The following is a 22,138-nucleotide window of genomic DNA, read 5'->3' as shown; positions in this document are numbered from 1 at the left end:
CCCGGTCAGACCCCAGGGCTCTGACTGACCCATCTGCCTGCACCAAACCATCTCCCTGCTGCACCACCCAGGGCCCTACCTAACCCATCTCTAAATAATCTATCTCCCCCGGTCAGACCCCAGGGCCCTACCTAACCCGTCTCTAAATAATCTATCTCCCCCTGTTGGACCCCAGGCCCCTACCCAACCCATCTCTAAATAATCTATCTAGCCCTGTCAGACCCCAGGGCCCTACCTAACCCATCTCTAAATAATCTATCTCCCCCTGTCAGACCCCAGGGCCCCGACTAACCCATCTACCCACACAAATCCTAGGCCCCTGATCAATCCAAACCCCCCCCCCCCCCCCCAAGATGCCGGGGGTCTGACTAACCCATCTCCCCACTCCAGCCCAGGGCTCTGATTTATAAAATTCCCCCTCCGCCTTCACCAACATGAAGGGCTACGCCCAACACAGGCTGGGGCGGAGAGGCCTCATCTCAGCGTCCCCCTTATTTTGAGAAGCAGCGGGGCTCAGGGGAAAGAGCCCGGGCTGGGGAGTCGGAGGGCATGGGTTCAAATCCCGGCTCCGCCGCTGGTCAGCTGTGTGACTTTGGGTGAGTCACTTCACTTCTCCGTGCCTCAGTTCCCTCATCTGGAAAATGGGGATGAAGACTGTGAGCCCCGTGTGGGACAACCTGATGACCTTGAATTCCCCCCCAGCGCTTAGAACAATGCTTGGCACATAGTAAGGGCTTAGACTGTAAACCCGTCAATGGGCAGGGCTGGTCTCTATCTGTTGCCGGATTGTCCATTCCAAGCGCTTAGTACAGTGCTCTGCACCTAGTAAGCCCTCAATAGATACTATCGAGTGAACAAATGCCATCATTATTATTACTATTATTATGAGAAGCAGCGTGGCTCAGTGGAAAGAGCTCGGGCTTGGGAGTCAGAGGTCATGGGTTCGAATCCCGGCTCTGCCACTTGTCAGCTGTGTGACTGTGGGCAAGTCACTTCACTTCTCTGTGCCTCAGTGACCTCATCTGTAAAATGGGGATTAACTGTGAGCCTCACGTGGGGCGACCTGATTACCCTCTATCTACCCCAGCGCTTAGAACAGTGCTCTGCACATAGTAAGCGCTTAACAAATACCAACATCATCGTTATTATTATTATTAATATTATTATTTTCCCGCCCCGGTTGAGTGAGTAACGCGACACCACCAGGTGGCGCGCGAGGAGCGGGGAGGGCGCCTCACGGGAGGAACCCGCCTGGCAACCCGTGACGTCAGCGGCGGGAGCAGCGGCGATTGGCTGCCTGCACCGGCTTGTCGGGTGGGGACGGGGCAGGGTGGAGGGAGGGAGGGAGGGAGGGAGGGCAGAAGGAAAGAAGATGGAGGGAGGGAGAGATGGAGGGAGGGTTTTTCCTCTTATAGATTGGGAGAGATGCGATCAGCACCTGGACTGGCATCCGCGGGACAAGACGCCCGGAGCACGGCCTAGCGGATAAACGACGGGCCTGGGAGTCAGAGGGTCTTGGGTTCTAATCCCCCCCCCGCCACTTGTCTGCTGTGTGACCTTGGGCAGTGACTGGGCCTCAGTGACCTCATCTGTAAAACGGGGATTGAGACTGTGAGCCCCACGTGGGACAGGGACTGTGTCCATTCCGATTTACTTGTACCCACCCCAGCGCTTGGAACGGTGCCTGGCACATAGTAAGGGTTTAACAAGTACCATTATTATTATTATTATTATCGTCATTATTACTATTGGACCTGGAGAGGAAAGGTCTCCTCCTCTCTGTGCTTCTTTCGGGACCCTCCAACCCCCGACTCACACCTGGAATTCCGTCCCCTTTCGCAGCGGCGTGGCTCAGTGGAAAGGGTGCGGGCTTGGGAGTCAGAGGTCATGGGTTCTAATCCCGGCTCTGCCACTTGTCAGCTGTGTGACTGTGGGCAAGTCACTTCACTTCTCTGTGCCTCATTACCTCATCTGTAAAATGGGGCTTGAGACCGTGAGCCTCACGTGGGACGACCTGATGACCCTGTAACTCCCCCAGCGCTGAGAACAGTGCTCTGCACATAGTAAACGCTTAACAAATACCAACATTATTATTATTATCAGCCAGACTTCCATGCTCCCCACCTCTAAAACCTTCTTGAAATCTCACCTCCTCCGAGAGACTTTCCCAGATTTCCCAGTTCTCCCTAGGAGACGCCCTCCCAACCATCGTATGAACATTTTAGAGCATTTTGTCCGTCTCCCCCATTGGATTGTAGGCTCTTTGGGGAAAGGATCCCATCTTCTACCTTTTGGTAGTCTCCCAAATGCCTAGGAAAGTGCTCTACACGGAGTAACTGCTCAATACTATTGCCTAAACAATTGAGTCCCCAGAGAAAGTGGTTTCTCAGTGCGGAGAGAGGAGCATTTCTCGGGGCTTGAAGGGCTCATGTGGGGAGAGGATTTGAGGCTGGTGGGATGGTGCGGGGAGGGGAGCTGATGAAGAGAGAAGCAGCGTGGCCGAGTGGATAGAGCACGAGCCGGTTCTCATCCTGGCTCTGCCACTTGTCTGCTGTGTGACCTTGGGCGAGTCACTTCACTTCTCCGTGCCTCATTTACCTCATCTGTAAAACGAGGATTAATACCGTGAGCTCCATGTGGGACATGGATTGTGCCTAACCTGATTATCTTTTTTCTACCCCAGCGTCTGGCACGCAGTAAGCACTTAGAAAATGCCATTATTTACTTTTTTTAAGAGTGGAGCTGGCCTCTTGACACGGGGGTCACTTGTGGCAGGTGGGGAGGTTCCTGGGATAGCTGGACAGATCAGGAGTTGGGAAGATTTCAGTGGAAAGGGCAGAGGGGACTGGGAACGTCCCCCGTTGGTCAGGGGACGGGGTGGGCAGTTCATCGGTTTCTTGTGTAATCGTGATGGGGATTTGGGCAACCCCAGCTGGCAGAGACAACCAGCCCAGCTGGCAGTCTTCTTCGGTGCTTGTCCCCGCCCCCAGCAATGGTGTTCAGGCTCCGGGGACCGTGAGGGTGATGGGATATGCTAGATGACAACCCGCCTCGGTGCTGAGGTTCCCCTAACCCCACATGGGAAGGGAGAAAGGTTGCCCCATCCTGATGCCAGTACTGAGACCCCCCCCCCCCAAGGTTCTGCAGCGTTTTAAACCGGGGCAATTAGACTTCCAGACAGACGCCCCACCCCTGTAAGATCTGTCCAGTTCAGCCTATCCTAGCCCCCGTTACGGCAGGAAGACCCTGCTCCAACTCCCTCACCCTTCCCTTCTCCGAGATTTTACCTCTTCTCTGACTCCTCTCTCCAACCCCAACCGCTTCTCCCTTCAGCCCCTGGTCCAGCCCTCCGTGTCTCCTCCGACCCTAACCTCCCCGACGGCGACCGCCCACCCGTATTGCCGGAGGCCTCACTCTGACCACCGCCAGATCTCGTCTGTCTCAGTTCCGCCTTCTCCCCGCCCTCGGCCCCTGCCGGCGGCTCTCCCTATTGCTAAACCCATCTCTGGTCTATCTCCTCGGCTACTGAGCATGCAGGTGGTATAGGCCTTGGCAGGGCAGGGCCCCAACTCCAGCCTAGTGTTAAATTCCCTCAGCCCGGGTCCTCACGGTCCCCTACCTGCAGCCTGTCCTGCAGAATCATCTCTTACTGAGATCATTCCTCCGGCCCTGCCCCTTTCTCCCCAGCCCCGCTTCATCCCACCTCCGGTTCTTCGACCTTTCAAGCCCCAACTTCCTATCTCACAAAGCATCTCCTTTCCGGGCCCTGGCTGCCGGCCCCTCCCTAGCTGCCGAGCACTTCTGAGGAGCAACACGGTCTAGCGGAAAGAGCATAGGCCTGAAATCGGAGGACCCGCTTCAATCCCAGATCGGCCAGTTGCCTGTCGTGCGTGGAGCAGCAAGGCCAAACGGAGCAGGGGCCCGGGAGTCAGAGGACCTGGCTTCTACTCTCGGCTCTGCCGGTTGTCTGCTGCGTGGCCTTGGGCAGGTCGTTTAACTTCTCTGTGGTTCAGTTCCCTCATTTTCTCATTTGTAAAATGGGGATCGAGTGTCTGTTCTCCCTCCTACTTAGACTGCGAGCCCTATGAGGGGTAGGGACCGTGTCACCCTGTTTACTCTGATCTTCCTCAGTGCTTTGAACAGTGCTTGACTCATACTTTGCACTTACCAAATAACATAAAAAAGAATAACAGTAATACTGTCCACTCCTCCTCGTCTCTTGGGCCATCTCCACCTATGGGTCCTGCGGCATCTTTAACTCGGCGACTCCGCCACTAAAGCTCATCAGATCTCCTGTAACCCAACGCCACCTCCTCACGCTCTCGTCGCTGGCCTACTCCCCTCAGCCACCGACTCCCTACCCGTAACGTTGCCTCTGACTCTTGTCCCCTTCTCTTTCACCTCCAAGTCTTGCCTGACGATGCTTCCTCAGGCTCTCCTCCCAGGATCCAGGGCCCCAACTCCTGGGCTCCGAGGCCCGTGCTCTTTCCGTTCGGCCACGCTACTGAGCACTTGGACACTCACCCCGCCCCTAGCCCCACAGCACTTATGCAAATGCCCATCTGTAATTTATCTTAATGCCCGTCTCTCTCCTTGCCTGTAAGCTCCTCGCGGGCAGGGGTCGTGCCTACCTCCTGTACCGTGTTCTCCCAAGTACCGAGTACGAGTGTCCAGTAAATATACCACCTCCCCCCAGTCCGGCACTGATGCGTCTCTCCCGCTCAGCGAAGGCTCCCATCCGTTCGTTGAATCGTATTTATTGAGCACTTAATAAATGCAGAGCACTGTACTGATCAGTCACCTCTCGGACCAAATCTAGACTCACCTAACCTCCGAATCTGCAGCCCTCTGTCATAGGGTCTGTCGACACCCTGAGGACAGAGACCACGTCTTCCCCTTCCTCTATCCCCTGCCCAGAGCGTTCCTCCCGTTGGGATTGCAGTGATGGGCAGATGTGGGGACGTCTCAGACTTGGCCCAGTTCTGATGTGTTCTGCCTTGGCCCACAAGTGCGATCCTGAATTCACGAAAGGAAAGAGCCTTCGCTGGGTTGCTCGGGCTGCTGACTAGGGAAGGAGAGTGGGCTCTGCAGACCAGGTGGGGTTCCTGGGGCAGTCATGAGGGATGAGCCAGAGTCCGTGTCCCGGAGGGCTGCCTAAGGACAATGGCACCCCGGAACCACTGGCAGACTGGGCCGTGCGGCATGGAAGGTTATAATCAGGGGAAACTGGGGGGCCGTGGGGGGGGGGGGGGGGGTCTTCCATGAGGTCGTAACCCGGGATGACCAGGGTTTAAAGCCTCTGAAAAGCACCAGAGCCCACAGCCTGGTAGTAATAATAATAGTAATAATAATTACTATGGTATTTATTAAGCACTTACTACGTGCCAGGCACTATACTAAGCCTGGGGTAGATACAAGCTCGTCCCTCTAGACTGTAAACTCATTGTGGGCAGGGAATGCGTCTGTTTATTGTTGTATTGCGGTCTCCCAAGAGCTTAGTACAGTGCTCTGCACACAGTAAGCGCTCAATAAATACGACTGAATGAATGAAATATTGAATAAACGAATACAAGTTAATCAGGTTGGACACAGTCCCTGTCCCACATAAGGCTCACGGTAATGACGGCAGCAGACCCCCTAAGCTGCTCCAGTTCTGCCTGGGGGGTGGTTTCGGGGTTGGAGGGGGGTGAGGGGAGGAGAAAGGGCAGGAGTCAAAGGCTCCCTCGGGGAAAGCCAAGGGGAAAGAGGACAAAAGAGGCGTCAGACAGGCCCAGCCAGAATGCCCTGACTCTGGTTCCAAATGAACTTCGATTCTGCCGCTTCCATCCAAGGCTGGATAAAGAGAGAAGGGAACCCAGGCTGACCGTCCGACAAGTTCGGGGGCGCTCGCAAACTCTTGGGAACCGTCGCCTCGGCGACCACCGTACACACAGACAAATCCGGTTCCCGGCCTCCCCACCCTCTCTTGCCCCTCAACCAAAATGACCCAACCTGATTTTCCCAGGCCCCTGGGAAGAGATGCTCTTTATAGGTTTCATACCAGGGGGTTCTAGCTCCTACCAGTGACCTGGGGCATAGGCCTGGCCTGAAGCTGCTAGACTGCAAACTCCTTGAGGACAGGGATTGTGTCCACGGACTCCAGCGTACCCACCGAGTGTTCGGTGCCATGCTCTGATCAATAAATGCCACTTTATCGGTCCCCTCTGCCGGCACGGAGAGGCTTCCCGCCCCCCTTGCCAGCTGGATTCAGGCACCCTCAGCTGGGGAGGGGGGTCAGACCGGGGGTCTGGGGGAGGGACAGAGAAGCCCAAGGCCTTCCCTCCGGAGGGAGAACGAGACCCCGGATGAGAGACGCGGGTGAAGAACGAGGCGGCACGCCAGGCCGGGCCTGGAATCTCCTTTACTGTGGGCCCAAAGGCTATGTACAGTCCGATTAGTGTTCTGCCCACCCAAGCCGGGCCCGGGGCCGGGCTGGCACCGGGCGCCTCAACCCCCGAGGAGTTTGGAGCCGTCGGGGGACAGGAGCCGGGGAAGCCGCAGGGCCGCCCAGGTCGGTAGAGCGCACGGCGGCCGACGGAGGTGGTGGCGGTTGAGGGGTGGTGGGGCGTGGCGGCGGCGGCGAACGGCTCGACAGCTGCCCACAGGCCCCGATGGGATGGACAGGGCGGATGAGATGACTCGGGGTGGAGTCGGACAGCGGGGAGGGGAGACGGAAACCACGGGTGGTGGGGGAATGAGATGCGGGATGGGAAGGGTGGGCCCTGCTGCCAGACCAAGGAAGCGCCGGGATGCAGGCCGGGGCAGGAGGGTGGGGCGGAGAAACACCCCTCCGCCCGGGAGCCCGGGCCAACCCCGCGGGGCCGACATCGGCCGCCCAATCTGGGGTCCGGGGTCCGGTCGGGGAGGGGCAGCCGGGGCAGGATCCGCGGCCCGTTCCGCTGCGAGGGAGGCGGCCGGCGCCGGAGAGGCCCCGGCCCGAGGAGGCAGGTTCAGCGTTTGGGGCCGAGCCGGAGGCGAGTCCTCAGGGGGTCCCCCGGGGCCGCCTGGACAGCGGAGCACACTACAACAGAGGCAGACACAGGAGATGGCATGAGATGGGAACACGGGATGGCCGACGCTTGGCACGCGCACCCGAAGCCACGCTGGAGCCTCCCGGGCTCCGGCCCCCTCGCTCCGCTCTCTCTCCCCGCCTCGTTCTCCGTCTCTCTCGGCCCAGAGGCGGGCCTGGCTCCGGTCCCCGCCTAACCCCCCCCCCCCCCCAACCCCAACCCACTCCTCGCCCGTCTCCGGGCCCCTCGGCTGCGGGTGGTTGAGGGCAGGGGAGCTCTCCCTCGCGCTGCCGTCGAGAACTGCCGAACGCCAAGGAAGGGCGGGCGGGGGAGGGAGATCGGGGTGGCGGACAGGGCGGCGCTCCCTCTAGCCCGGAAGCTCCCCGCAGACAGGAATGCGCCTCCCGATTCCCCCGTATGGAACTCTCCCAAGCGTCTAGTATGGTGCGTGGCGCTCAGTAGATATTATCGACAGACGGCTCGCTCCTCGGGAGGGGAGCGAGGGGCAGGGCCGTGCTCCGGTCGAGCCCGGGATATCCCCGAGGCCAGAACAGCCCAGACGTGCCGTGCCCTGCTCCCCTCGGGGCATCTGGGCGCCCCGGGGGCTCCCGCAGGGGTCCTCGGGCATAGAAGACACCGGAGAAAAGAAGGGGAGGGAGGACGCGGGAGAGGGAGGCCGAAGAAGGCGTGGAAAGGCCGGCCGGGGAGACTCCGGGACGCGGAAAGTACGGGTGAGGAAAGCGCTCAGGCGAGTGCCCTCAGTGAGATGCCGAAGGGATTCTGGACGAGGAGAGCAAGGCCGCTGGGGCTTCCCGCGCTCGTGCCCGCACACGCACACGTACAGAAGGGCACACGTACATGAGGCCCCCACGTGACCGTGCGCAGGCTCACCCACACCCCCTCCCACACACACACACACACACACACACACACACACACACACACTCTGTCTCCTTTCCCCACCTCTCCCTCTCCCAGCCTTTTAAGGGACAAAGCTGGAAAAGGCCGGGGGCCGGGGTAGGGGGTGAGCTCCCTTCCCAATAAGCCCCGCCGAGGAGCCGACGGAGGACCCAGCCTCATGACTCCCCGCAAGGGGTCGGGGCCACCCCGAGGAGGGGGCGGGGGGAGACCCCGGGGCCGGCAGTCGGGAGAAAGAGAGGCGGGGGGGAGGGAGGGGCGGGGCCGGAGCCGAGCATTCCGGCAGGGAGCGTCCCCGTCCTGGACGACGCGGGGAGGGGAGACCGCGGCCGGGCCGGGACCGCCCCCCCGGGGAGACACCCAGACCATCCCGCCCGGCGAGCGACACCGCCCGCCCCCCCCCCCACCCCCTCCGGCCGGCGCCGGAGCGGGCCCGGCCGACGGACCGTGCGGCGGAGGGAGGCCGGGCGGGCGGGCGGGCGGGCGGGCGAGCGGGCAGGCAGGGCCACGGGGTGGCCGGCGGCAGCAGACTGAGGCCCGGTCACTCGGGCGCAGAGCGCAAAGCCGGACGTGCACTTACGGGCCCAGCGGCGTCCTGGTGACGAGGCCCCCGGGTCCCCGGGCCGGGGGGCGGTCCCCCCCGCCACGGCCCGGGCGGGGGCCGGGCCGGAAGGTCCGGGCGCCGCCGTGGAGGGGCGCGGGGGGGCCGGGTTGGGGGGGGGGGTCCAGGCGGGGCGGTCTCGGCGTCCGGGCGGAAGACTCGGGGCTGCCCTCTTCCCTCGGACCGGAGGCCGGGCGCGGGCGGAGCGACGGGCGGGGCCGGGGGCCGGGGGCGCGGCGTCCGAAGGGCCGTCGGGTCGGCGGGGCGGGAGAGGCCCGACCCCGCGGCCCGGTGGAGGGGGCGGCGGGCTGACGGGAGAATTTCCTGGGCGGGGAGAAGGGCGGGGAGGCGGGGGCGTCCCGCCCCTCCGCGCTCCCTTCTCGCCATACAGACTGTCAGAAGGGCAGATATATATTAATATATTAGTCTCGTCTTTTTGGTTAAACTTGAGGCACCGCTTTGGAAGGAGTCTTTCAAAATGGAAAAAGGAAAAAGAAAAAGAAAAAAAAAAGGAACCGGGCACTCCGCCGGTAGCCTGGCCACATGCAGGGCGGGAGGGAGGGCGGGCGGGCGGGGGAGAGGCGGGGGGGGCCGCGGCGGGGGCCGTCGGCGGGGGCGGGGGAAGGGGGGCGGGGGCGGCCCCCGCCCCCGGCCCCCGCGGCGCCCGCCCCGGCCGCTCAAGGCGCGAGGACCCGGCCGGACTCCAGCCCGCCCTGGGGCCCGGCAGCGGCGTAGCGGCGGCCGTAGCCCGTGGAGGAGTAGGAGGAAGAGGAGAAGGTCATGGAGAAGCCGGAGCCGGTGGCGTCGAAGCTGCCGCGCCGGGAGCCGGCCCGGGAGCCGGTGCGGGAGCCGGCCCGGGAGCCGGCGGCGGAGCCCGCGCCGCTGACGCTGTAGGGACTGTAGTAGCCCTTGCTGGACTGGGACGAGGCCTCCAGCAGCCGCAGCCCCGTGCCCTCCTCCGTCATGCTGCGGTCCAGGGCGTCCTTGTAGGAGATCTTCAGCTTGGTCTTGGGGCAGGTCAGGTACTTGGCGTAGGCGTTGACGTCGCGCAGCTTCTGGGCCGTGCGGGCGTCCACGGTGCCCCGCTGCAGGGCGTCGTCCAGGGACACGCGGCCGGGGGTCTCGGGCTCCACCAGCCCCCCGGTCAGGTACTGCACCTCCAGGAAGCGCTGGCCGGCCTCGTAGTAGAGCCAGCCCTTCTTCAGGGCCTGGGCGGCCGACATCTTGGTCTTGGTCCGCGGGTCCTCGAAGCCGTAGAAGGCCTTCTGGGCCAGGTTGATCCGGTCCACCATGATCCTGTCCACGAGGCCCTTGCCGACGGCGTCGGCGACCGGGCAGCGCTCCCCGGTGACGGGGTCCACGATGCCCCCGGTGCAGGCCTGGGCCTCCAGCAGCCGCTGGCCCGTGATGTTGTCCACCAGGTTGCGGTGCATGGCCTCGGTGACGGAGACCTTCTCCAGGGTGTCCGTGTCCAGGATGCCCGCCACGGGGCCCGTCTCCTCGGCGGGGTCCACCCAGGAGGAGAGCGGGGCCCGGGGGACGGCGGGGCTGGCCGGGTAGGAGGCGGCGGAAGAGGAGGAGCCCACGGAGGACGAGCGGGACCGGAAGCCGCCGGCGGTGCCCGAGAGCATGTCGGCGAACTCGGTGATGGAGAGCGTGCCGGCGCGGTACTGGTCCAGGGCCGACCGGTCGATCAGGCTCTTGGCGATGGCGTCGTCGATGTCGTACTGCCGGCCCGAGCGCCGGTCGATGATCATGGACTTGACCACGCCGTCCGAGGAGGAGATGGTGATCTCCTCCCACTCGCACTCCTGCTCCGACAGCTCCAGGTAGGTCTGGTGGTCGATGAGGCCCTTGCGGTAGGCCTCGTACACGGACATCTCCTTGCCCGTCTCGGGGTCCACGATGACGACCCGCCGCTTGCGGACCGAGGACTTGGAGGAGGTCTTGCGCTCCCGCTTCTTCTCCTTGAGGGGCAGGAGGCAGAGGCCCGTGTCGGGGTCGGTGACGCAGTGCTCCATCAGCTGCAGGTAGGTGAGGTTCTCCTCGGTGTTGGGGTCGAAGAAGCCCTTGGTGTCGTCCGAGGGGTCGGTCAGGATCCCGTTCATCTCCTCGTCGAACAGGCCGCGCTTGTAGGCCACCTCCACGGGCAGCCGGTGGCTCTCCTCGGGGTCGATGATGCCGCCCGTGGCGATCTGGGCCTCCAGCAGGCGGATGCCGTGGTCCTTGAGGATCAGGCCCTTCTTCATGGCCTGGAAGAGGGAGATGAGCTTCCCCGAGTAGGGGTCCCGGTAGCCGGTCACGGCCCGCTCGGCCGACAGCAGCTTGTCCTTGAACTCGGGGCCCACGATGCCCATGCGCACCGCCTCCTCCACGGTCAGCTTGAGGCCCTTGATGGGGTCGATGACGTAGCCCGTGGCCGCCTGGGCCTCCAGCAGCTCGAAGGCCGTCCCCGGCCGGATGATGCCCTTCTTCATGGCCTGGTAGACCGAGAGCCGCTCCTTGGTGGCGTCCACCAGGACGCCGGCGATGCAGCTGGTGCCCTCCAGGAACTTCTGCAGGCTCTTGGTCACCTCCTCCACGGAGGTCAGCCCCCCCTGCAGCCGCAGGGCCGTGGCCTCGTCCATGACCTGCGAGCGGACCAGCTCCTCCACCGTGATCTGCTTCCGCAGGCCCCGGAAGGTCAGCCCGCGGCCGTCCGAGAGGGGCAGCAGGAGCAGCGGCGGGGCCCGGCCGCCGCTCTCGTCCGGCCGGCAGCGCCTCAGCAGCTGGGTGTAGCTGAGCTTCTCGTCCGTGGAGGGGTCCGTGTAGCTGCGGACCTCGCTGGGCTCCGCCAGCTGGTCCGACGTCTCCCGGTTCAGGTAGCCCCGCTGGAGGGCCGTCTCCAGCGGGAGGTGGAAGCCCAGGTGCGGGTCGACGACGCCGCCGGTGGCCAGCTGGGCGTCCAGGAGCCGCAGCGCCTCCTCCTCCGGGACCAGCTCCTTCTTCATGGCCTGGAAGAGGGAGACCGTCTGCTCGCTGTACGGGTCCCGGTAGCCCGTCACGGCCCGCTCGGCCGACAGCAGCCGGTCGTGCATCTCGGGCCCCACCAGGCCCTTCCGCACCGCCTCGTCCACCGTCAGCCGCTGGCCCCGGGCCGGGTCGATGAGGAAGCCGGTGGCCGCCTGGGCCTCCAGCAGGGTGCGGGCCACCTCGGGGTTGACCAGCCCCTTCTTCAGGGCCTGGTAGACGCTCAGCTTCTGCTTGGAGCCGGGCAGGTAGACGCCGGCCACGCAGCCGGTCCCGTAGAGGTAGCGCCAGGCGCCCTCCGCCTCCAGGATCTCCTGCAGGGTCTTGGTCCCGTCCCGCAGCAGGCCGAGGGCCTCCGGGGAGACGACGCGGGCCTCGTACAGGTCCTCGGCGGTGAGGCGCCGGCGGACGTAGTCGTAGGAGTGGAGGTTCTGCTGCCGGATGATCTCGGTCTTCTCGATGATCTCGATGATGATGATGATCATGCGCTCCTTGGTCACCTTCCCCGCCCGGTAGTCTTCGAGGAGGCGCTCCCTCTGCTCGGCGGGGATCAGGTCCGACTGCATCACCTCCCACAGGGACATGGAGGAGGAGGAGCCGCCGCCCCCGGGGAGGTCGATCCGCGTCTCCTCGAACGCCTTGCGGGTCTCCTCTTCCGTGAAGACGGGGGCCGTCCCCTCCGCCCCCTCGGGCCCCTGCTCCGGCCCCCGGAGCGGCAGGAGGCGGAGCCCGGTCTCCGGGTCGGAGACGCAGCGCTCCAGCAGCCGCCGGTAGGCGAGCCTCTCCCGGGTGTTGGGGTCGAAGAAGCCCCGGGCCTCGTCCGCGGGGTCGGCCAGGGCGGCCGCCAGCTCCTCGTCCAGGCAGCCGCGCCGGCAGGCCACCTCCGGGGGCAGGCGGTGGCTGCGCGCGGGGTCCACGACGCCGCCGGTGGCCACCTGGGCCTCGAGGAGCCGCAGCCCCTGCTCCCGGAGGACCAGGCCCTTGCGCATGGCTTCGAAGAGGGAGACGGTGTTGCCCGAGTAGGGGTCCCGGTAGCCCGTCACGGCCTTCTCGGCCGACAGCAGCTTCTCGTGCAGCTCCGGCCCCACCACGCCGGCCTTGACCGCCTCGTGCACGTACAGCCTCTGGTTCTTCACGGGGTCCAGGATGAAGCCCGTGGCCGCCTGGGCCTCCAGCAGGCCCTCGGCCGTGCCGGGCCGCAGGAGCTCCCGCCGCATGGCCTCGTAGAAGGTCAGCCTCTCCCCGCTGCCCTCCAGGAGGACGCCGGCGACGGCGCCGCCGCCCCGGAGGAGCCGCTTGACCGAGTCCGTCTCGGCGATCTCCTCGACGGTCGCGGCCCCCTCCTCGAGCCGCTCGAACTGGGCCCGGCTGATGACCCGGGCCTCGAGGAGGTCGCTGGCCGCCACCGGGGCCCGCAGCCCGCTGAAGGTCAGCTTCTGCTGCCTCTGGATCTCGGTCTCCTCCACGATGGTGATCATGATCTTGATGATCTTCTCGACGGTGACCTTGCCCGTCTTGTACTGCCGGACCAGCTCCCGCCGCTGCTCCTCGGAGAAGTACTCGGAGTTGATCAGCTCCCAGACCGTGACCGTCCGGCCCTTCAGGCTCCCGGCCGGGACCTGGACGGTGGCCTTCTCCAGCGACTCCCGGGCCTGGAGGTCAGTGTAGAGCTCCTCCTGATGGGCGCGGATGGCCGCCTCCGACAGGGGCAGCAGGAAGAGGCCCGTCTTCCGATCGACCCGGCACCTCTCCCGCAGCTGGCCGTAGGTCAGGGGCTCCTGGGTTTCGGGGTCCGGGAACGCCCGGGCGTCCCCGTCGGGCGCCACCAGGGCCCGGCCGGTCTCCTCGTCCAGGTGGCCCCGCGCGCAGGCGACCTCGGCGGGGACCCGGTGGCTGCGGGTGGGGTCGACGATGCCGCCGGTGGCCAGCTGGGCGGCCAGGAGCCGCCGGCCCTGGTCGCTGGGGATCAGCCCCTTCTGCAGGGCCCGGAAGAGGGAGACCGTCTGCCCGCTGTAGGGGTCCCGGTAGCCGGTCACGGCCTTCTCGGCCGACAGCAGCCTCTCGTGCAGCTCGGGCCCCACCAGGCCGGCCCGCACGGCCTCGTCCACCGTCAGCCTGGCGTTCTTCAGGGGGTCGATCAGGTGGCCGGTGCCCGCCTGGGCCTCCAGCAGGGCCAGGGCCGTCTCGGGCTTCAGCAGGTTCTCCTTCAGGGCCTGGTAGAAGGTCAGGGTCTGGCCCGTCCCCTCCCGCCGCACGCCCGCCACGGCGTCGGCCCCGCGCAGGGCCCGCCTGACCGCCTCCAGCTCGGCCGCCTCCTGCACCGTCCGCTCGCCCTGGCAGAGCTGGCGGTAGAGGGCCTGGTCGATGACCTTGCTCTCCAGCAGCTCGGCGGCCGGGACCGGGGCCCGCAGGCCTTCGAAGCACAGCTGGCCCTTCTTCTCCTGCTCCTCCACCACGGTGATGACGATCTTGATGATCTTCTCCACGGTGATCTTGCCCGTCCGGTACTGCCGGAGCAGGTCCCGCCTCTGGGCCTCCGTGAAGTACTCGGAGTTGATGATCTCCCAGATGGTGACCGTCTTGCCCCGGAAGCGGCCGAAGGGGGCGGACACGGTGGCCTTGCGGAAGACGTCCCGGGCCTCCTGGTCCGTGTAGGCCAGCTCCCCGCCCCCGGCCGCCCCGGCCCGGAGCGGCAGGAGGCGGAGCCCCGTCTCCGGGTCGGAGACGCAGCGCTCCAGCAGCTGCAGGTAGGTGAGGTTCTCGTGGGTGTTGGGGTCGAAGAAGCCCTTGGTGTCATCCGCGGGGTCGGCCAGGGCGGCCGCCAGCTCCTCGTCCAGGTAGCCGCGCCGGTAGGCCGCCTCCACGGGCAGGCGGTGGCTGCGCACGGGGTCGATGACGCCGCCCGTGGCGATCTGGGCCTCCAGCAGGCGGACCGCGTGGTCGCGGACGATCAGTTCCTTGGTCATGGCCTGGAACAGGGAGATCCTGTCCCCGGTGTAGGGGTCCCGGTAGCCGGTGACCGCCCGCTCGGCCGACAGCAGCTTGTTGTGCAGCTCGGGGCCGACGACGCCCTCCTTCACGGCCTCGCTGACCGACAGCCTCCTGTTCCCGACGGGGTCGACGACGAAGCCGGAGGCGGCCTGGGCCTCCAGCAGGATGAGGGCCGTGCCGGGGCTGAGCAGCTGCCGCTTCATGGCCCCGTAGATGCTCAGCTTCTCGCCGGTGGGCTCCAGGAGCAGGCCGGCGACGCAGCTCCGGCCCCGGAGGTAGGCGCTCACGTCCTCCCGCTGGGCCAGCTCCGCCACCGTCAGGGTGCCGGCGGCCAGCTGGGCCAGCTGCTCGCCGCTCAGGACGCCGGCCTCGGCCAGCTCCTTGGCCGGGACCTTCCGGCGGAGGCCGTCGAAGGCCAGCTCCGCCTCCCCGTTCTGGGCCGGGCCCCCGTCCACCGCGGGGCGCCCGTTGGGCATTGCCCGGGCCGGGGCCGCCCGCTCCTCCGTCTGGATCATGATCTCCCGGGTCTGGGCCAGGGCCACCCGGTGCTCCTCCTCCAGCCGCTCCAGCTTCTCCCGCAGCTTCCGGTTCTCGTCGGCCAGGAGCCGCTCCTGCTCCTGGCGCCGCTGCTCCAGCTGCCTCAGCTCCTCCTGCTGGCGCCGGACGCTGTCCTCGGCCTCCTTCTGCCGCTGCCGGGCCTCGTCCATGCTGGCCAGCAGCTGCTGCTTCTCCTGCTCCATCTGCTGCTGCTGCCGCTCCTGCTCGCCCTTCAGCTGCTGGGCCTTGCGGACCTCGTCCTCGAACAGCTTCTCCAGCTTGGCCTTCTCCTCCTCGATGAACCGCTCCTTCTTCAGCAGGCTGTCCTTCTCCGTCAGGAAGGTCTGCTGGAGCACCTGGGTCTCGTGGAGCAGCTGCTCCTTCTGGACCGTCTGCATCTGGAGGGGGAGGAGACAGGCGGCAGGTCAGGGCTCAGCCTCCCCGCTCGGCCCCGGCCCGCCCGGGTCGGAAGCGTGCTTCGGAGCACGGGACCGAAAGGCCCGGGGGGCCCGGCGGGGAGGCCGGGCGCCAGAGGGGGACGTGTCGGCGGCGGGGCCGGGCGGCCGCCGGGTCCGGAGCCCCGGGCCAGGGAGGCCGCCGCTCCCGGTGGGGGGGGGGGGGGGGGGGGGGCGGAACCTGTCAGCAGGCGGCCCCGGGGGCGGCGGGGGGAGGAGGGGTCGGCAGGGAGGGAGGAGAAACACTCATGCGAAAGACCGACTCGCCCCCGCCCCCGCCCCGGAGCGCCGAGCCAGAAGGACAGAGGAGAAGAGGAGCGGAGAGGAGCGGAGAGAAGAGAGGAGAGGAGAGGGGGTACCTCTTCCGACTTGCGCTGGAGCAGCTCGGCCTCCCGCTTGAGCTTCTCCTTCTCCCGCTCCAGCTCGGCGATGGCCTCCTTGAGCTGGTCGGCGTCCCGGTCGCTCTGCTGGCGCTGGATCTCCAGGGTCTGGACCAGGGTCATCTTCTCCCTGGTCGCCAGCTCGGTGCGGTGCAGCTTGGCCCCGATCTCCTCGGCCTGCTTCTTGAACTTCTTGGCGTCCTCCTCGGCCCGGGCCTGCGCCAGGCTCATCTCGGTGACGCGCAGCTTGAGCCGCTCGGCCTCGGCGCTCATCTCCAGCTGGCGGCGCCGCTCGGCCTCCAGGGTCTTCTGGAAGCCCTCCGTCTCCTCGGCCAGCCGCTGCTGCATCTGCTCCTTGTCCTCGCGGAGCCGCTCGGCCTGCTCCTGGGCCAGCTCCTTCTGCCGGTGGAGCAGCTCGGCCTCGGCCTGGAGGCGCGTGGCCTCCTGCACGGCCTGCATCTTCTCCTTCAGCATCTTCTCGGCCAGGGCCCGCTGCTGGGCCAGGTCGTCCTCGGCCAGCTGGCGCAGGCGGGCGGCCTCCTGGGCCTCCACGCTCAGGCGGGCGGCCTCCTCGGCCACCTGCTTCATCTTCTCCGCCTCCTCCAGCAGGAACTTCTGCGTGTTGTCCTTGTCCTTGAGGATCAGGGCCTTGTTCTCCTCCTCGATGCGCGCCTTGAGCTTGCCCAGCTCCTCCATCTGGATCTTGACCTTGAAGAGCTCCTCCTCCACCTGGGCCTTCTGCCGGGCGGCGTCCGTGACCTCCTCCTTGAGGCGCTGCAGCTCCTCGTCCAGGATGCCCTTCTGGTGGTCCGTCTCCTCCAGGCGGAGCCTCACCTTGGTCAGCTCCTGCTCCACCTGCGCCTTCTGCCGCAGGGTCTGCTCGGCGAACTTCTTGTGCCGCTCCATCTCCGCGTCGGCCGCCTGCTTCTGCCGCAGGGCCGCCTGCTCCGCCTGGGCCCGCCGGGCCGCCTCCTCCTCCGCCTCCTTGCGCAGCCGCTCGGCGGCCTCCCGGGCCTCGGCCCGGCTCTGGGCCTGGGCCTCGGCCTGCTGTTTCAGCCGCTCGGCCGCCTCCACCTGCTGCCGCGACAGGGCCGCCTCCCGCTCCGCCCGCTCCCGGGCCGCCTCCGCCTCTTCGGCCGCCCGCCGGGCCGTCTCCGCCTCGTCCCGCAGCCGGCCCAGGGCGCTCTGCTCCTGCTGCCGGGTCTGCAGCAGCTCCTGCTCCTTCTGCTGCACGGCCGCCTCGCGGGCCTTCTCCTCGGCCCGGAGCCGCTTCTGGGCCGCCTCGCGGGCCAGCTGGATCTGCCGGGCCGACTCCTCCTCGGCCAGCTCCTTCTGGCGCCGGGCCTCCTCCACCTTGGCCCGCAGGCGCTCCAGCTCCTCCAGGGCGGCCTGGCGCTGCCGCCCGGCCTCCTCCTCGGCCGCCAGGCTCTCGCGGACCCGGTCCTCGGCCTCGCGGCGCCGCCGCTCCTCCTCCAGGGCCAGCTGCCGCTGCTTCTCCGCCTCGCGCTCCGCCCGCTCGCGGCTGCGCTGGCTCTCCTCGGCGCTGCTCTTGATGCGCCCCAGCTCCAGCTCCAGGTCCGTCTTGCCGGCCGAGGCCTTCTCGAAGTCGGCCTTGAGGCCGCGGATCTCCTCCTCCACGGCCCGCCGCTGCTTCAGGGTGTCCTCCACCAGGCCCTTCTGCCGCTCCAGCTCGCTCTCCGAGGCCTGGCGGAGCTGCGCGATCTTCTCCTCGATGGCGGCCTTGTGCTGGGCCGCCTGCTCCTCCAGCAGGCGCCGCTGGTAGGCCTCGTCCTCGGCCAGCCGCCGCAGCCGCTCGTTCTCCGCCTCCTTCTCCTTCAGGGCGATCTCCGCCTCCGCCTTGAGCCGCGTGGCCTCGTTCACGGCCGCCAGCTTCTCCTTGAGGATGCGCTCCGCCTCGGCCCGCTGCCGGGCCCCCTCCTCCTCGGCCAGCTGCCGCTGCCGCTTGGCCTCCTCCGACAGGGCCCGCAGGCGGGCCGCCTCCTCCGCCAGCTCCCGGAACCGGTCCGCCTCCTCCTCCAGCCGCTGCCGGGACTTCTCGCTGGTGGAGCGCGACTCCTCCTCCGTCTTGGCCTTGCTCCGCAGCAGGACCTCCATCTCGGCCCGCACCCGGGCCAGCTCCTCCTCCGCCTCCCGCCGGCGCCGGACCGCCTCGCCCACCGCCTGCTTCAGCCGGCCCAGCTCCTCCTCCAGGAGCAGCCGCTGCTGCTCCCCGGTCTCGGTCTCCGCCTTGAGCCGGATCAGCTCCTGCTCGGCCGACAGCCGCTGCTGGGCCGTGCCCTCGGCCAGCCGGCGCTGCTTCTCCAGCTCCTGCTCGGCCTGCTCCTTCTGCCGCAGGGCCGCCTCCTCCGCCTTGCCCCGCTGGCGGGCCTCCCGCTCCGCGTCCTCCTTCTGCTTCTCCGCCTCCTCCTGGGCCAGGGTCTTCTGGTGGGCCACCTCCTCCGCCTGCAGCCGCATCCGCAGGGCCTCGTTGGCCTTGAGGCGCCACTTCTCCAGCTCCCGCTCGGCCTCCTCGCGGAAGCGCGCCGCCTCCGCCTGCTGCTGCTTCAGCAGCTCCGCCTCCTCCTGCAGGTGGGTCACCGTCAGGTGCTCCTGCTGCAGGCTCAGCTCCAGCTGGGCCGTCTTCTCGGCGAAGGACATCCGCTTGCTCTGCAGCTCCAGCTCGGCGCTGCGCTGCGCCGTCTCCTGGGCCACCTGCACCTGCCGCTCCTTCTCCGCCTCCGCCTGCCGCAGGCGCCGCTCCGCCTCCTCCGCCTGCAGGCGCACCTCCTCCAGGGCCCGCACGGCCCGCTGCTTCTCGCGCGCCGCCTCCTGCTCCGCCTGCACCTTGCGCCGCAGCTCCTCCTCCGCCTGCCGCTTCTTCTGGCTCTCCTCCTGCACCTGGCGCCGCAGCCGCTCCGCCTCCTCCTGCGCCTGCCTCTTCTGGCGCTCCGCCTCCTCCGCCTGGCCCCGCAGGGCCTGCAGCTCCGTCTCGGCCCCGGCCCGCTGCCGCTCCGTCGTGTCCAGCTGCAGCCGGATCACCCGGATCTCCTCCTCGATGCGCAGCCGGCTCCGCTCCGCCTCCTCCACCTGCCGGGCCTTGGCCTGGATCTCCGTGGCCGAGTTCTGCCGCAGCTGCTGCAGCTCCTGCTGGATGTTCAGCTTCTGGTGCTCGGCGTCCACGGCCACCACCTGCCGCCGCGCCACCTCCTCCTGCATGCGCCGCTGGAGCTCCTGGGCCTCGTGCTCCGCCAGGGCCTTGGCCTGGGCGTGGGCCTCGGCCAGCTGCCTCTGCTTCTCCAGCTGGGCCTCCACCTCCGCCAGCCGCTGCCGCTCCTCCGCCTTCAGCTTCTCCGCCGCTCTCTGAGCGGGAGGCGGGGCCGGACGGGGGCGGCCGGGGGGTCGGGTCGGGGGGACGGGGAGAGAATCACAGAGAGACCAACGTGAACGGCGGGGCCGGGAGAGACCGGGGGCTTCGGGGAGCGACGACTCACAGAGGGCGGGGCGGGGGCGACGGGGACACACGGACGCTGGAGGACGAATGGGGGCGGGAGGCCGGGCCCCGGCCCGGCGCACACGAGAGGGACACGGCACTACTAACGGTTCACTCGGTACAGCGGGACGAGGGCAGGGACGGGGGAAGGAGACGGGGGGGCGAGGGAGGAGGAGGACGAGGAGGACGACGAGGAGGACGACGAGGAGGACGACGAGGAGGAGGAGGGGAAGGGGAAGGGAAGGGGGAGGAACGCAGAACGCGGCGGGAAGAGCGGGCGGGGAGGGAAGATGCGGTGAAATGGGAGGCGAAGGGAGACCGGGACAGCAGGCGGCTCCAGGCCCAGCCAAACGGGACCCCTCTCTGCGCCCCCAGACCCAGCGTGCACCGAGCCCATGCTCACAGAACAGCCCGAGAGCAGCCTGCTCCCCGGCGCCACCCTCACCGGCCCTGGCCGCCCGACCCCGATGGGATGACGGACGGACAGACAGAGGGACGGAGGCGTTGGCGGGGCGGGGGGGGGGGGGGGGGGGCGCCCCGGGACCGGCCTCTTCCCCGGCCCCTGCTGACCGGGCCTCCGGGGGGAGCAAAGAGGGGGCGGGGTCCCCCAGGGATTCCCAGAGTACGCACGCCAGCTGCCTGGTTCTGCCCTGCTGGCGATAAACACCGAGAGCCCTCCAGAGGCTTTCTGGCCCCGGCGCGGACAGCCAGGGCACCGGCAGGGGCGGGGCCGGGTGGGGAAACTGGCACAGGCCAGGCCAGGCCAGGCCAGGGCGTGGCCAGATCAGACCGAGGCAGGGCCCAGCAGGGGCGGGATGAGGTCGGGGAGAGCTTCGGACAGGGCAGAGGTAGGGCGGGGACGGGGTCGGGGCGGAGGTAGGGCGGGGACCAGGACAGGATGAGGTGGGCAGAAGCAGCGTGGGGCAGAGGAAGGGGAAAGAGCAGGGGCGAGAAGGGCAGGATGCCATTTCAATTCCCTGGAGCCAAACGGCCCGAAGCTCCCTTACAGCTCCTCGACGGACCATTCCCCAGCCCCCTCCCCTCCTTCCCACCCTCTGGGAGCCTCCGGGGAGGGGGCGGGGGGGGGGGGGCGGTCCCTTCTCCCTGACCAACTCCCCGGTGCCGGGAGGGCAGGGAGACGGTAGCGGGAGTAGGTGACGGGAGCCCAGGCTGCTCGTCGGGTGCCAGGCGGAGCCGAGGGCCGGAAGGTAAGGAGGGGCGAGGGGGAGAAGGGGAAGGTGGGGAGGGCGAGGGGGAAACAGGAGAGGAGGTAGAGCGGAGGGGGACGGGGCGGGAGGAACTGATCCGGGTGAAGTGAAAGATGGAGGTGGGGGGCGGTCAAGATGCCGACGGGGACGACGCGAGAGGCGGCCCCGGGAGGGACCCCGAGAGGAGGGGCGGGGTGAGCATGCGTGGGGGGAGTACCTGCTGCAGAAATGCCAGTCATCCCGAGGTTTAACCCTCCATTAGATCCCAAACCACACACACATCCCCCAAGACCAAGCTGCCAAGCGGCGAGTCCGAGAGCAAACCCCACAGTTAGAGAGAAGGAACCACACAGGGAGGGGGGACGCGCTGGAAGAGAAGAGACAGGAGAAAGGAGACGGCAGAGCTCCCCCGAGGGGGCGGACGGGGCCGCGGGTGGGACAGGAAGCAGAAGGAGCCGTACTAAGTGCCTGGGCGGTGGGGGCGCCACCTCTTCCCTCTCGGCGGCGGGGGTGGGGACCGTGGAGTCGAGGCGCTGGGGCTAGGGAGTGGGAACCCCCGGCCGGGCCGTCCCGCCCCGGGATCGTGCCTACCTGACGTCCCTTAACTCTGCCCGGGGGCAGGGGGTCGGGGGAGAGACAGGAAGGCGGGGACGCGAGGGGGCGGGAGCCCCGGGCCCGCAGATCCGCTAAATACGCCTAGTACAGTGCCTGGCACATAGCAAGCGCTTCGCAAATACCATTATCATCGTGACTGTGACTATTATTGTTAATATTAAATCCCTCACTGCTGGGCGAGAAGACTAGACTGAGCTCTCCCCACCCCTCCGGCCGGCACCCCCCCGGCCCATACCTCCTCCTCCTCCAGGCGCCGCAGCGTCTCGGTGATGAACTTGATGTACTGACTGGTCAGTGTGGTCAGCTCGCTGTACTGGGTGCGCAGCTCCACGTACTGGACACGGCAGAGGGGCGGAGTCAGCTCCCCTCCCCAAAAGGGGACCCTTCCCCCAGCCGCCCGGCCCCGGCTCCCCCCGGCCCTCGGGATCCCGGCTTCCTTCGGACGGGACCGGAGCGGGCTCTGCCGTCCGACTGCTCGGGAGCAATGGGTCTCGGGGACCCCTTCCGGCCGAACCGGCCCCCCAGAGGTCACCTCATCCATGCCCCTGTGTCCCGGCGGGCATAGACGGGCTGCGTTGCGGAGCGTCTGCCTCCGCTCAGCCTTGTCCGCCCAAAGGCTCCGGTGCAGAACCCGCGCCCTCTCCCCGCCCAGCCTCCCACCCCTTCCCCCTCCGGAGGGGTGACCTCGGCCCCGACAGGGTGGGTGCCGGGTGAGCCCCGTCTCCCCTCCTCACCTCCTGAATGATGCCGTCAGACGCGGACTGGACCTTGGGCTTCTTGGCCGGAGAAGCCACAGGCTCCACCTGGGCCTTGTAGGTCACCAGCTGCAGTTCATAGTCCTGCGGAGGGAGGGGGGGAGCGTTATAATAATAACGACGGTATCTG

General features: G+C 67.2%; 1 protein-coding gene across 22 annotated transcripts in view; it reads right to left on the bottom strand.

The window, feature by feature from the left end:
• Positions 1-9,222: 9,222 nt before the first annotated feature.
• PLEC (plectin) overlaps positions 9,223-22,138 on the bottom strand; it is a 68,669-nt gene continuing 55,753 nt past the window's right edge. For all 22 annotated transcript variants that reach the window (XM_029064013.2, XM_039911698.1, XM_029064014.2 and 19 more), the window contains 4 exons: positions 21,988-22,092; positions 21,489-21,587; positions 15,920-19,300; positions 9,223-15,503 (listed from right to left, as the gene is read on the bottom strand). In XM_029064013.2, coding sequence (XP_028919846.1) covers positions 9,246-15,503; positions 15,920-19,300; positions 21,489-21,587; positions 21,988-22,092 — 9,843 coding nt within the window. In that variant the 3' untranslated portion in view covers positions 9,223-9,245. The remainder of the gene's footprint in view (positions 15,504-15,919; positions 19,301-21,488; positions 21,588-21,987; positions 22,093-22,138) is intronic.

This window comes from Ornithorhynchus anatinus, chromosome 4 (assembly GCF_004115215.2).
Source record: "Ornithorhynchus anatinus isolate Pmale09 chromosome 4, mOrnAna1.pri.v4, whole genome shotgun sequence".
NCBI lineage: Eukaryota > Metazoa > Chordata > Mammalia > Monotremata > Ornithorhynchidae > Ornithorhynchus > Ornithorhynchus anatinus.
This window is presented reverse-complemented; position numbering and strand designations above follow the sequence as displayed.